This window comes from Felis catus, chromosome C1, assembly GCF_018350175.1.
Source record: "Felis catus isolate Fca126 chromosome C1, F.catus_Fca126_mat1.0, whole genome shotgun sequence".
Lineage (NCBI taxonomy): Eukaryota > Metazoa > Chordata > Mammalia > Carnivora > Felidae > Felis > Felis catus.
The window spans coordinates 75,478,303-75,494,048 of NC_058375.1; the positions used below are offsets into that span (position 1 = coordinate 75,478,303).

Consider the following 15,746-nt stretch of genomic DNA (forward strand, 5'->3'; position numbering starts at 1 on the left):
AGCACTTGGGAAGCAACTATGGCCAGTACGCCAATGTGACATACGTAAGGACAACCTGCTTCAGCCGCTGCTGCCTTCTTTTTTTTTTTTTTAATGTTCATCTATTTTTGAGAGAGAGAGAGACAGAGAGAAAGTGTGTGTGAATGAGGGGAAGGGTAGAGAGAGAGGGAGACACAGAATCTGAAGCAGGCTCCAGGTTCTGAGCTGTCAGCACAGAGACTGATGCGGGGCTCAAACTCACGAGCTGTGAGATCATGACCTGAGCCAATATGGGACGCTTAACCGACTGAGCCACCCAGGCGCCCCTTGCTGCTGCTGCTGCTGCTTCTTTTCCTTCTTCTCAGTTCAAGCCTTGCTGCTGCTAGGACAGCAGACAAGACTGTCATTATAGCAGTTTGCTATGGATTGGCAGAAGCTAAGGAGTGGCCTTTACTTCCTTGGGTCTGTGAACCAGCTTTCCATTGTGAATCTGAGTAGTAAGAAATCCCTCAACAATGCAGTTGTGTCTGTACATAGTCAGTATTCCAAATAGCCCATCAGCTTCAGTCTTACTTAATTTTTGAATGCTGAGATCAATGTACCACCTTTGCTCTGTACATAAATCAGTGATGGATTAAAAATGGCTGCAAATATATTGCCATACTTCACAGAGTGAGGTAGATTTCATTTCTCCTGCCTTGGGCTGTCCCTAGGAACTATCCTGATCAACAGAAGGCAGCGAAAGGGCTGTTGAGTTCACTGGGTCTTAAGAGATCTTTAATTTCTTATTTTGTTCTTTGGAGCACTCTGTCTTGGAAGCTAGCCACGTGAGAGTGTCCTGCTGTTCAGAGGCCATGTTTGGTGCATGTAGAGAGAGAGAGAGAGAGCAGTGGGTGCAAGTGGATAACCTTGTGTCTGAAACATTTAGGACCTTCCAAATTTTTCCAATTTTGGAGAAAATAGAAACAAAGGAGTACAGTTACGTTTTTGAAAAATTTAATCATTATTTACAGTTAAAAATATATACGAACAAATATGTTTACACAATCCATAATTTTAGAGAAAAATCAGTAGGCTTTTATATGTTATTGCAAAAAATTATGATGATTTAACTTAAGCACTAAGGTAAGGATAAAATTAAATGATCCCCATCAGATTTTTTGACGCCTTATCTAGCATTCCATATACCTTTTATTTATAGGCCTTAAAGGATTATAAACATGTGACACACAGTCATTAAGTCTAATATAAATTGCCTCATGATATAAACTGTCCCATGTAAGTTATGCCCTTTGTGAGGAGGAACAAAGAAAAGTCTTATTTAGCCCCCAGCTTATGGCATAGTTTCTATGCTGGTAGTTCTTTCCATCTTCTGGAGTACCCCTATTTTATTACCATGTGGGATTTTTTTTCAGCTTAAAATCTAAGCAGACTGTTTACTAACTGTACCTAGGATTCACATCATTGCCCCTAGAGCCTACACGCACTTGAGAACCATACATTATTTCCCTAAGAAGCGAGGTTAGTTGTCCTCACCATTGGTGCCTCCCTCTGATGACATCCAGCATAAGACCACTTGGCAGGGGTGATACTCAACTCAGCCCATGACTTTGGCCAAATTCTACTTGACTTAGCTCATTGTGAATAACACCCCTTAGGCCACTTCTAATCCCCCCAATGCAAAAATGGAAAATTGGAGGGAAGAATTTGAGTTATAAGACAAAGTTTTCCCTGATGGAACCAACCCAATATCACCCCAAATAGAGACATTGATAAAATTCCCTTATTACACAATTCACAGTCTCTTTAAGGAAGCGATAATCAACTAAACTATGGAATTATTGAAATGTACATTTTACTAATTACAAGCCTTGCAGCTATATAACTGTACAAAAGTTTGATACAATAATTATGAAGTTTATTTAAGTGGTGATTGTCCCAAGTTCTATAGTTTCTCATTCTTTTTTCTCTTTAGTGAAAGTGAATGAGGAAAGTTCTGATGTTTAGCTCTTTAAAGTAAGATGCATGTATCATCTTGTGAGACAATATTCCTCTGGAGATCCTGGATTTCGTTGTGAAGTCTTCTGCGTTCATCTTCGATTTCCCTATTGAGATTTACGGTCTGTTCCTAAAGAGTGATAAGTAAAACAATTGAGTTTAGCAGGCGCTCATGTCCAGATCACTTGAGGGGAAAAAGCCCGAATCATTGATTTTTCTTTGTTTATTTTAATCCATCAGTAAATAACCGAAGACAGTCCCTGAATTCTTTCCCATTCTTGGTCTCCTATTGTCTAATCCCTCTCCCATACCTCTCTCTCTAGTTCCAGGAACATCATCTCCCGATCCCTGAAATATTGGTGTCCCAAGAAATATACTCTGAGGCCCCCTCCTCCTTCTCCCCTTATTTTATACATCCTCCTCAGGTGATCTTTGTCACACCTCAACTTTAATTCTCATCTATACAGAGAGGAATGTCAGCTCTAGCTTGCAGAGGAGGGTGTGTAGGTGTGTAGGAGGGTGTGTAGGTGATCTCTACAATCACGCGAGGAGTCTGAGTCTCTTGATGAGGCAATTTTTTCTAGGTCTTTACAGTTATGGGGCAGAAGTACAAGGAGAGCGAGGGGACCAAGAGCCTCGGGTTGACTATACCGCCCTTCAGTGCAGAGCTGTAATCTCAAAAGGTCTTGGAGCTTGTGCCTGGGAAACTGGGACCTGCTGGTCGATGGGCCACACTGGGGAAGTGTTGTCTCAGAAGAGTATTCACCTAAGATTTTTCCACCAGGTTTGCAGAAACAAACCATTGCAGATCCTCCTCTCTGGGAAGGCAGTTTAGGTAACTTGCTGAGTCGATATTGACATTGTGTTCTCTCTCTTTGGAACTTCATTTTTCTCATTGCAGAAATAGGGACCTAATACTTGTGCTTCGCAATGAACAGGATAGGTGAGAGCATGAATGCAAAGTGCTTTGTATAGTGCGAAATAAATAGGAGCTACTGCTTTGTGAGCAATGATAATAGTAAAGGACTGAATGAAACAAACTGCAAGTAAAGGCCTTCAGAACCAGTGATGATTAAGGCAAGGACAGGGCATAGACACAAAAAGATGAATTAATTTAATAAGGTAATCACAACCAAAGAAGACTGTCTAGAGCAATGACCAAGATACCAACAGCAACAAAAACAAACAAGTGCTAATTACCAGGGGTTAGAAAGCTCCTGGGCGTTTCACACATATTAGTGCTTATTCTGGGCCATGCACAGTTCAAAACGCAAATGTTCTCACTTAATTATCAAAATAACCCTATCAAGTGGGTATTATTACTGTCTCTGTTTTCCACAAGAGGAAACCGAGGCACAGAGAGGATAGATAGCTTACAAGAACCATATATTTAGGAGGTGGGAGCTGGGCTTCATACCGGGATGTTTAACTCCAGAGTCCTTGTCCTGAGCCATAATACTGTGCTGCCCCTCCCCCTTGTCACTGCTTCCTGCTCTCATCAATATAGGGAGGGGAGATGTGAGAAAACCCTGAGATGCAATAATTGATGAATACCTGGAATCGAAGTTGCAGGACCCTCTGCTGTTGTCTTAACTGGTACTCTTGGAACATTTCCATTTGTCTCACTTGTTCCAGATGGAGTCGCTGCCTTTGCTCCATCACTTGCTGGTTATACCTTTGAATTGCCTCCAACCTTTGTGCTTCAATCCTTGCAGCCTCTGCTTTCACACGTGCCTCTGAGGAAAAAAGAAAATGGCAACACTCTCTAGGATTAAAGGGTTTCTTCCTTCTGCTTCCCACTCTTGTTATTGCTACCACATCGTAAAGAAAATTCCCTGGAACTGTTTCCCTTCCAGGAAACCATATTGCAGCTGACTGTATGTGCCCTGTTCATATTTAGGAATCATCTTTGGCATTCTTGCTCCAGTTTACTGATCGCAGGTGAACCAGGCGAAATTAAGTTAACATCTGTAGAAATGTCTGTCTTGCCTCTCCTTTGTTTTCGTCTCACCTTCTATCACCTTTTGCCTCACTGTGAGAGCCAGGTCTGTCTGTAGGATGGTATCACTTGTAGACTGTTTGGACTGCAAATATTTCTGCAGAGCTTTCTCAGCCTAAGAACCCCAAAAACATACAGTTAGAAGTAGGAAACCGTGACAAGGAATGTTACAAGCCTTTATTTCTTTTTTGTCCCAGGATCTTTTCCTTCACGTAAGTGCTCAGCCCCATACTTGGTAAAACTGCCAATCAAGTCTCTTCTGTCACAGGGATGGGTACAAGCCCTGGGCTGGCCAATCAGAGCATCCAAGGCCACTAGGTGCAAAGAATTTGGGTACAGGTGGTGAAATAACACGAGGATGTGTTAGAGGCGGGTACGGATGCTGGGCAAATATACTCTCTCCTGAGACTGAGGGCACGAAAGACTAGTTATGCTTGGAACTGTTGGTGTCACCCTGATGCCATGTGAGGTGAGCCTGCCTGAGAATGAAACCAATAGTAGGGAAAACAGAACAAAAAAACTGAAGTGGATATTGAAAAGAAAGAAGGAAGGGGGGAAATCTATGACATTGTTTCGACTCCTGAACATAGCTATACTTGCAATGACATTTAAATATCTTGCTTTTAGTTTAAGTGAGCCAAGGAATTACCATTTTTTCTCAGGCTAGCTTCGATTATTGGGATTCTGTGCCATGTAACCAAGACAGTCCCTTCATTACAGTGAATGTTCATGGTTGCAATAAAAGTCTGGTGAGTATGGTGACATACTTCAGTTTAATTCCACAGCTATGATTAGGGTGTAAATACTTCCTTCCTGTCCTCATTGATTTTTGAAAGAAGCCCCTTAACACTTTCCTGCAATTGATAGATAGAACTCAGAATACCTGCATTCCTTTCCTGGGCTGCTGATAGTACCTTGCTTTCAGCTCTTCTGTCTTCTGAATGAAGAGAAAATGTCCTCCTGGCTTTGAATAAATCCCCTGCGTCACCTCATTTTCTAGAGGACCAAATATAGCCTGAAGTAAAGCTGAGCAACGGTTCGATGATGCCTCCATGTTCTGGTTACAAAAGTCATCCTTTCTGGCTTCTAGCAGAGTCTTCAAAGGGATAAGCGGCCATGGAAAAACTGTTAGCAGGACTTCAGCATTTCTAGAAATGGTTCTCAAGAAGAATCTTTATATTTTTTCTAGAAACTGGAGGACTACAAGTAAGACTATATCCTTCCCACCAAAACCTAGAAAAGTTCCAAAGATGATACACTGTAGAAAAATTACTTTGCTTTTGTGTATGGAATCCCCTAAAACCTCTTTCTTTTGCTATTTCTGCTTTGGATGTTGTCTTTAGACTACAGATCTCTAGCCTCAAGCCTTAATTTTATTTTATTATTTTATTTATTTATTTATTTATTTAAAAAAAATTTTTTTTCAACGTTTATTTATTTTTGGGACAGAGAGAGAGACAGAGCATGAACGGGGGAGGGGCAGAGAGAGATGGAGACACAGAATCGGAAACAGGCTCCAGGCTCTGAGCCATCAGCCCAGAGCCTGACGCGGGGCTCGAACTCACGGACCGTGAGATCGTGACCTGGCTGAAGTCGGACGCTTAACCGACTGCGCCACCCAGGCGCCCCCAGCCTTAATTTTAAATGCAACCTACTATTTGACAACATTTCTGGGGTTACCAGTGAGTAAGGGGAATGCAATACCTGGCTGGAATGATATAGTATGTGCTATTAAACCTGGAGACATAATCTTTTAGTAGGCCCATTTGGCAATTCTGTATGCTTATTTAATAAAAAAAGGAAAGCTGATGAATACCTTATGCATAAAATGTTTTAAGGGAAAAGATGACTCTACATAGGTGTAACGTGGTAAGGTAGGTTGTGTGTATGTGGAAGCTTCAGAATCTGTAGGGCCCAGAGTAGTCACATGTTTGTTTGTTTTCAGAATAACAGTGATAAGTTGATCACAGAAGTGGTAATCATTATTTTTTCAGTCTAGTGAGGATTGGTTTTCATCATTCATTCCCTGTTTGCCTTTCATAGCAATAAAAATCAACTTTGCCTCTTATGGCTCATAAGTCCCATGAACTAGAGGGGGGGGGGAAGATAATTACCTCTAATTGCTTCTGGAACTTTTGGTTCACATCCTTGAAAGAGTTCTTCATGAAGATTTCTATGGCCTCCCTTTCACAGGCCCCGTGCAGGTCCAGGAGCTCAGAGAGAGTTTCTGTGGGCAGCTGCACCTTCTGGTCCATCTGCTGGTCATAGTGGACAATGGCCTTTTTCACTGCTGCTGAGTTCTTGATCTGGGCCAAGGCCACAACTGAGTTCTCCATGCAGGGCAGATCCCCACGGCTGATGGCATTAACACAGGTCTGCACTAGGCTCTTCAGATCTTCACAGGGGGAAGAGATGCTTATATTATTTGCAAGAAAGAGGGCATGTGGCACACTGGGTAATTCTGTGCATGTTAATTTCCCAACGCATTGCCTGCATTTTCTTAGCATTCTGCACACTGTTCGTGTGGCCCAAATAAGTTCCTTTGGGAAATTATGTGACCAAGAAGCAAGATTGTTCTTTTTAAGATTCAAAAGAAAGTATTCAAAGGGGAAGACTCAAGATGTGTGTGATCATCCACGTTTCATCTTTTTCCCATTGTGGAATGAGAAAACGGTTATATAAAGTTAGGCATTTTCATTTGATTAGAAGGCTATGGGCCTTTTGCCTCTTTACTCTTCCCTTTATTTCCCTCTTCCTCAGGTTTCTATTCTCTTCAGAATTACCTTCAGTCTTTCACTTCAGTATGTAAAGCTGGCATTAGTGTTATCCTGCTCTAGAAAAGCACAAAGTAAGCACATTAGATTACGTCTCCTCTACCCTTTGTTGGAACTTTCCTGTTTGTCTCCCTTGTCCTTTGCATACTTTTGTTTGCACTCAATGTCCTTCCAGGGTGCAGTAATAATTTACAGACTTCTGAGACTACAGATTGTAGGAGACACTGGACCTAGAATTCTGCTTAGATTTCTTTTAGGGTTCTAGACAACCTGGGCCTCTGTTTAATGTTTATGTGAGCTTACTTCATTTCTACAGAGAATATATCCTCATCTTGTGTCTCCCAAAGGCTGTGATATATAATGTGCTCTATTGGTGAAACAAATGATGCCAACCCATGTGGGTTAGTCTAGTTCAATGGTGGACCACTTATGGGGAGAACTTCTTTACCTTGACCTTTTTTTCAAGGTATGTTTCTATTTTGTTCTACTTTGGAGGCATTACTAAAAACGGACTAGAAATATTTTTGGTACCCACTGGAATTTCGTGAAATGCATTTTCAACATTGACAATAGGAGAAACTTTTAACAGTACCCTATTCTTTATGTTGAATTGAAGGAAAAACCTAAAAAAGGTACTCACGGGGTCCATTGACCTTGATGCCTCCTGAAAGAGTCTTAGTCTTGGAACGGTTGAAGATGTAGGAACAGAATGCTGCCACTTGTTGCACAAAATCAGGATCCAGCTCATCATTACGCAGTGTCTCAAGCTGGGCAAACTTCTTCCAGTGAGCAGGAGAGTCGAAGATAAAGCATTTCCTTATTGGAAAGAATTCTTTTATACATAGACGGGGCAAATTGAAATTTTGAAGGCTTTTATCAGTGCCTGGGGAAGAAAAAATAGGATTCATTTAGTATAATATTAACATTTGTGTTAATTTATTCTCTTCAATTAAATGTGCCTTCCACCTGATTATTTATTTCAATACATGTTCACAGAACCTAGGCAAAAAGCTAAAAGGTAACTAATCAGGGAAAGGAAAAGAAAATTTGCTCCAAGAACAGGGGAGTAATACAGTTTAATATTGATGAGTCTATTAGTTCACTATAAATTAATATTTATTTGGTAATTTAGCCAGGTGACAATGAATTTAAGTGCCTGTACATGAGAGGTAATTTCTTGTATTAATTCTCTCTCTCTCTCTCTCTTCCCAAAACTGAAGTCCCTGTTACCTTCCTTTAGCTTCAGTGATTTCTCCAGGTATTCATCTGCTGTGATAAGTTGCCCGTCTATTTCTAGGTCTAGGTAGAAATCTCTCAGAGTCCACACTAAGTCTGGGTAGAAGTTAGCAAAGTTAGTTGTATCTTCAACCCCATCAAGATCAGGTGAGGATACTGTCCAGAGCAGATTTGACAGTTCTGTCACATAGCTGGGATGCAGTTAAGGAAAACTCATGGATATAGGACTACATCTAAGCCCATATTTAATTCCAGGTCTCCCTATACTTTTATTTCCCCTTTGAGTCTTAACCAACTCCTCATTTCATTTGTAAATATAAGGACGCTTTTTCTTGTACCTTAACACTTATTATGTTTTCATTTTTGTGTTTGATTCACAAAGACTCACAAACACAACTGGTGAATAGAGTTCTCTCTGGCTTTGGTGCCATCTTGGACCACAAAAGGATACTGCAACAAGTCCATAGCCCTCTGGTCAATTTTGTTCATAGTATTGTATACAAAGGTACTACTCAGTAGTATTGCCAGTGCAAATATCTGGGTATCATTCTTCTTGTCACCCTAGAAGAACAAATTTAAGTCATGTCTCATGGTATTCCCAGATGAACAATCATTAAAAATAGTCCCTTGACCTACAAATGTTAAACAAGACCAACAAAAATGATCGTGAGAAACATATGAACTTTGAATAGAATAGTTCTATTCACATTGATAATTTTTATACAGAACTATATATTTTTAATTCATCAGTTCCTTTTATAACTAGTTAGGTATTTGAAAAATGGATAGTCAAAGTTTGTGGAGTAACTAGAATACTTAAAATCAAGATTTACATCAAAAACACAAAAACAAGTATTGGTGAGGATGTGGAGAAAAAGGAACCCTTGTACACTGTTGATGGGAATGCAAACTGGTGCAACTATTGTGGAAAAAAGTATGGAGGTTCCTTAAAAAGTTAAAAATAGGGGAGCCTGGGTGACTTAGTTGGTTAAGCATTGGACTTCGGCTCAGGTCATGATCTCACAGTTTGTGAGTTCAAGCCCCGTGTCGGGCTCTGTGCTGACAGCTCAGGGCCTGGAGCCTGCTTCAAATTCTGTGTCTCCCTCTCTCTGCTCTTCCCCTGCTCACGCTCTGTCTCTCTGTCTCTCTGTCTCTCAAAAATAAATAAACATTAAAAAAAATTTTTTTTAAGTTAAAAATAGAGGAATGCCTGGGTGGCTCATTGGTTAAGCGTTTGACTTCGGCTCCAGTCATAATCTCATGGTTTGTGAGTCTGAGCCTCACGTCGGGCTCTGTGCTGACAGCTCAGAGCCTGGAGCCAGCTTCAAATTCTGTGTCTCCCTCTCTCTGCCCTTCCCCTGCTCATGCTGCGTCTCTCTGTCTCTATCTCAAAAACAAATAAACATTAAAAAAAAAAAAATAGAATTACCATATGATCTAGTGATTCTATTATTGGGTATTTACCCAAATAATACAAAAGAAACTAATTTGAAAAGATATATGCACCCCTATGTTTAGTGTGACATTATTTACAGTAGCCAAAATATGGAAGCTCCTCAAGTGTTGATAGATGAATGGATAAAGAATATGTGGAATTTATATACAACGGAACATTACTCATCTGTAAAAAAAGAATGAATTCTTGCCATTTGCAACAACATGGATCTAGAGGATATAATGCTAAGTGAAATAAGTCAGTCAGAGAAAGACAAGTAATTTCTTAAATAATTTCATAAAGACATATGATTTCACTCATGTGGAATTTAAGAAATAAAACAAAGAAAAAAGAGACAAAAATAAAAACCAGACTCTTAACTATAGAGAACAAACAGAAGGTTACCAGAGGGGAGGTGGGTGGGTGGGTAGATGGATGAAATAGCTGAAGAGGACTAAGAGTACACTTATAGTGATGAGCACTGAGTAATGTATAGAATTGTTGAATCTCTATATGATACACCTGAAACTAATATAACAGTATACATTAATTATACTTGCATTAAAAAAATCAAGATTTTCAATTGTGTAAAACAAATTTGGCCTGTACACACATGCATGTATCTATTTTATTGACTAGTTATTTATCTTATTGACTAGTTATTACAGTACAATGCACAGTAACTCAGGAATGCCTGGGTGACTCAGTCAGTTGAGTGTCCCAACTCTTGATTTTGGCTCAGATCATGATCTCACAGTTCATGAGTTCGAGCTCCACATCAGGCTTCATGTTGACAGTGTGGCCCCGCTTGGGATTCTCTGTCTTCCTCTGTCTCTGCTCCTCCCCTGTGTGTGCTATCTCTCTCATATGAATAAATATTTTTTAAAAAAGAATTTAAAACACACACACTAATTCATATTACTGATCTTATCCAATACTCAAAACAGTGCCATAAGATAGCTTTATAACTACTATCTCCAATTGTTATAGATGAGAAAAACTAAAGCACAAAAAGAGGTGACTGTTTTGATTTTGTGATAAATCAAAAGCAAAATGAAAACATAAAAGACTAGGGAAGTTCAAGGGAAAGATTCAGTTATGTGCTAGAGCCAGCTCTTACTAGGTCACAGGAGCTAACTGTATACATCTATTCTGAACCCACAGTTTGTTGGAATCAGCCATGATGGGAGTATTTAGAAAACTGGCAGGTGCTACCAGTCAAGGCTTCCCCCACCCCCACTCAGTGGGCTGGTTGTTAAATACCAGCATAGAAGTGGAAAAAAGTCCATGTGTCTACTGTTCAAATGTTAAGTTGGATAAGACCAAAGAGGAAATAAAAGATTTGGGAGAGTTTTGCTTGTCAAAGTCAGAGAGCTACAAGTGCCAGAACCCTGATTTGAATCCAAGATCCTCTGACCCAGAGCTCACTCCTAATCACTCTTCTCTGCAGGATCAGACTTAGGACAGTGGTTTTATTTGTATCATCTTTTCCGTATTTCAGTTAACTTCCTAACTCCATATTTTAGTGTCTTGTCCCAGTCATGATTCTGGCTTATAAATATATTTTTCTCATCTCAGATTTCCAAGTCTTGACTATTAAAAATAGAAAAGGAAAAAAAGGTATACTCTGTCAAGTAGAAGTACAAATTTAGAAAAACAAAACAAAACATAAAACCTCCCTGTGTAAAGAATGTTCAGAGGTGGGGAGGAATCAAAAGGGATTTCTGTTCCTTACCTTCTCTACATCTCCTAGACCCTCTGTGTCCAGAAGAACTAGGGTGTGGTCTGGCTTCTTGGGATGAGGCATACACCACATCCAGATTCCTTTGGTGTGAGACTGCACTGTAGATCCAATAGAGAAGCCTGCAAGGGGTAGGGAAGAGGTTGTAATAGAGGAGGGAATCTGCAAATTGGAGACCTTCTTGACAACTGAACTTGGGTTTAAGAAATTCAAGATGAGGACACATCAAAAACTATAACCAATATTGATCTGAATTAGAATAGAGGAATGGAAAAATTAAAATATCAAATATCGTAGGTTGGAAATTTGATGTTTTTCCTTTTTACAAGAATGTCATGCTGCTAAAATTTTAATGGTTTATAATTGCATATATAGAAATTATTTTATTGGGGCACCTGGATGTCTCAGTTGGTTGAATGTTCAACTCTTGATTTCCGCTCAGGTCATGATCTCAGTGTTGTGGGATTGAGCCCCACATTGGGCTCTGTGCTGCGTGTGGAGCCTGCTTAAGATTCTCTCCCTCTCCCTCTCCCTCTCTCCCTCCCCCCTTCCTTTGCCCCTCTCCCCTGTTTGTGCTCTCTCTCTCCCTCTCCCAAAAACTAAAATTTAAAAAACAATAAAAAATTATTTTATTGACATCTTACTCCTTAAGATTGGAAAGTATGCTTTTCCCAAGGCAATACTAAGGGGAAAAATAGAGGTGATATGTCAGGAAAAGACCTCTGCCTTTTTTTCTCTGAACATAATTAGCCAGCTATGACCCAAACATCAGTTTTCAATATTCCTCCGCGTTCTCTAACTTCCTGTCCTTGCATCACCACGTTCAATGCAGGCAGTATAGGTGGACAGAAGGGACTCCGAGGAGCTTTTTGGTGCCACTCACCCTTGTTCTTCCCAGCCAGCTTGTTCATCAGGTAGGATTTGCCTGTGCGGTAGAGGCCCACGATAGCCACCACCACGAGAGGATTCTTGGTGGCTGACAGGATCTCCAAAGCTTCCTGATTAACCACCAGTTGCCCTTCAGTGTTCTCAATGAGGCACACTGGGGCTGGCATGCGGATCTCTGAGGCCATGTTCCCTGGTCTGCAAGGGAAGAGATGAGATGGACTGAAATATCCAGTCTTACCGAAGAGAAGGTCATTTTACTTTCTGAACTTGGTGACGTACTGCTTCCCCAAATGGCCTCAGTTTCTGAAGAAAGTTTTGAAAAAAGGACAGCCAAGAGGGTCAGAGTAAAAAAGCTGTAGGCCCTGAGGAGGACTATATTATAGCCTGCCCCATTGGTTCTTAAATGTTTAATGGGCATAAGGAAATCCATTTCCTGAGTTTTACCTACTGACTAGTTTAAATCTGACTCCTTCCCTTTGGTTTCTGGCTTACTTATGTTTCTTAGTTTTTACCTCCGTGAATCCTTAGATTGAATCTTTAGGACCACTCTTTGCTATATTACGCTTGCTTGGCCTTTATCAGCTTGCTTCACTCTCATTTAGGGCTATGTCTAGTCAAACCATATTATGTTAAATCTTGCCATGTCATTATGTAGCACTAACAAATCATAATTGTTTACTTGTAGCTGTACTTATAAGGAATTTTTTTGTATAGCTATAGTAGTGCCTTCAACCAAAACTTCAGTGCATAATTGTCTTATGAATGAGGGAGTAAGTGAAAATACTTCTTAAAGAATACTTGACCATTTATTTTCTAACTTCTAGGCATCAATTCCTCTAACCTGAAGAGTTCCTGCTAAAGCATTTTAGGCTATCTGATACTCAAGCAAATGTTTGCTTTTCTGCTTTGCCTTATAAAGGGAAATTTTCTTCCATTGTAGACATGGTTGTTTACTACAGAAGGTAAAAACTCAACATCTGCTTGGTTTTTCTTTCACCAAAATCATGCAGTGAAAAATTATGGATTCCCTTATTAGCCAATGGTAAAACTGCTTTTTAAAAATTATAAAACCCCTTCTTCCCTCTTTCTTATAGCTAATGCACTGGAAATTATTCAGGTGACAAATAAAAACAAACTGGTTAGGAGCAGATCATAGGTGATCCTTTGCAAATGACATAGCATCATGGACTCGGGAGCCAGGAAATACCCAGGCCAACGTGAACCCAGAGAGGGATTCCATGATTTTACAGACTCATATGCCAAGTCTCTTTCCATTCTGACATATATCCAATACAGTATTAGTACCTTATATTTGTAGATTTCTGGTTGCCTGATTTGTATAAAGCAGGGATCATAATCATTTTTAGACTACAAAGATATGGGGAACTGGCAGTGATGGTCTACAACAATTATATAGGAAAACAGAAGATACACAATCAGTCTGTTTGCAGATGTTGGAGGCTTACAAGCTATTGTGCTTTGGGATGATGTCGCTCATGGGAGAGGGAGTAGATTTGTCTGAATATTGAGAACTCCTGAGGAATAATTTAGTACTGTGTATTTCTATTAATAGAAGTATTTTACACATTGGCCCCAAATGATATCTGGGTGGCAGGAGAGCCCAGTCTCCAAAATATCTTTGCAAATTCAATGTGTTCACACCGACATATAACTATTGTTTTGCCATCCCTAACCCGAACTGTGATGTGTGCTCTGAGATGCATCCTTCTTAATTCTGTTAGAGCCTTATAAACTTTCGTAAATAAAAACAGTGCAAGAATGGATACACACACAAACACACACAAATATACATTTTGGCTTTGAAGTAAGTCAGACCTGATTTTCAGTACCAGCCCTACAACTGGCCATCTGTATGATGCTGGCATTTCTACTCAACACTCTTAGCCTATTTGTGAAAAAATGGAAGTAAATGAAATAGTTGTATATACCAGTGTAACTGCTAGCTTAAAAAAGAGAGCTGCAGGAGATGGGGGAAAAGTATAAAGAAGGAAAATGTGAGGAAATATAGGAGAAAAAGTTCAGAATTACTAAGTGATGAGGTATCTAGAAGAAACCATTTTCAGCCAAACAAGTCTAGTTGGTTTTGTTTGTAATTGTGGCTTTTTGCTTTTGTGTTGTTTTTGATTTGAGTTTGGAGGACGAAAAGCTCTTAGCAAGGAGACAAGTGGAAGTCAAACAAGAAGGAGATGCCTGAAGCATGTGCCATGATAAGAAATTCAAAGGTGTGAGTTCTAAGGAGCGATCAAAATTGCCAGACACTATGGACGGGTCAAGTTGGGCAACTGGAATGAAGTGATCCCATAATAGTAGAGGCAATAGAGTAGTAGAAATAGAAGCTAGCACAAAAAGCCTTAAGGAATGAGTGTGAGCCAAGAAGTCAAAGTCAATTAATCCAGTACTATTTCTAAAGGAAGAAATCCACCTTCAAAGTACAAGACTATGACTAAAAATGTGCAGCTGTTTTCATTAAACCTCTTCATTGTTCACTACGAGTTTCAATTTTTTTCTTTTTCCATTTTTAACAATGTAAGCAAGCTGTTTGCATTGTGTCTCATTCATTTCTCTTTCTCACAAAAATAATACAGTCACAATTCTTCAAACATTCAGGCTGCAGCTTGAGGTAACTTAATCAGGTTTTATCAAAAGACAAAGGTAACATAAGTGGCAGTTATGATCTCCATAGATCCTAAGGTGGCAAAGGGAGGAAAACAGTGTTAAGACATTTCAGATTGTCGGTTTAGTCCCCACACATGCCCATGTCTAATTCATTAGTAAGCAGACATAGCTGGGGCTTGAGGAACTCTGCCACCTGTCTTACAACACCACAATTTAGTCTTTAATGACATCTAATGGTGCACATCAGGTTTCGGCTGCATATCCTGGATAGAAAGTTTTCAAAACATTCTGACCATTGGCAAATCTTCTCCACCCTTGCCCCAATCTTACCTTAACTGTACAATTAGTAGCAGAGATACTTTAGAGCAGGTAAGAAAGCTGCTTACATGAAAATGTGCTAGGAGTCCCTTGTTCCTCAGTTTAGCTGTGTTGGTTTCTGATATACTTCTTACCCACTCCTGGGGATTTCTTACCACCACCCACTCCCCCAGACCTTCAGAGGTCAGGTGATTAGAATATGAAATAAAAACCAAAAGTGGTAAGTCTTCAAAACCTCACTACAGAAACTAAAACCACAAAGCAAGCTCAGTAAGTCGTTTCAACGGTAACTTCCTGAATATTTTTCACTGAACAAGCTGGGTGTATTTGGCCTGAATTCTCAGAAACTGCATGTATTAGTGGAAGAGACTGTTTTGCAACCTTTGAGACTGCAACTTTGAGATTGCGGTCATTTGCAATTTTTTTTAATACTCCAAGTCTTGTCCTTAGGGCTGTGAGAAACCATAAATCCACAGTTACAGTGAATATAACCCCAAAGTATGTATGAATTTTGTGAATATACTATTTTTGTTCGTTTTTTTTAATTATATTTTTTTAACGTTTATTTATTTTTGGGACAGAGAGAGACAGAGCATGAACGGGGGAGGGGCAGAGAGAGAGGGAGACACAGAACCGGAAGCAGGCTCCAGGCTCTGAGCCATCAGCCCAGAGCCCGACACGGGGCTCGAACTCCCGGACCGCGAGATCATGACCTGAACTGACGTCGGATGCTTAACCGAC

General features: G+C 40.0%; 1 protein-coding gene across 2 annotated transcripts; it reads right to left on the reverse strand.

Moving 5' to 3' along the window:
• Positions 1 to 958: 958 nt before the first annotated feature.
• On the reverse strand, positions 959 to 15,203 carry GBP5 (guanylate binding protein 5). 2 transcript variants are annotated; one of them, XM_019837391.2, is made up of 11 exons: positions 15,074 to 15,203; positions 12,046 to 12,245; positions 11,157 to 11,284; positions 8,438 to 8,547; positions 7,981 to 8,177; positions 7,391 to 7,633; positions 6,091 to 6,371; positions 4,860 to 5,072; positions 3,989 to 4,091; positions 3,532 to 3,713; positions 959 to 2,107 (listed from the first exon to the last, which is right to left on the reverse strand). In XM_019837391.2, the coding sequence occupies exons 2-11, from the start codon at positions 12,233 to 12,235 to the stop codon at positions 1,991 to 1,993; spliced, it is 1,764 nt and encodes a 587-aa protein (XP_019692950.2). In that variant the 5' UTR covers positions 12,236 to 12,245; positions 15,074 to 15,203; the 3' UTR covers positions 959 to 1,990. The 2 variants fall into 2 exon arrangements, with proteins under 2 accessions (XP_019692950.2, XP_003990373.2); XM_003990324.4 differs by having other exon boundaries at positions 15,018 to 15,174.
• Between the last annotated feature and the right edge of the window lie 543 nt (positions 15,204 to 15,746).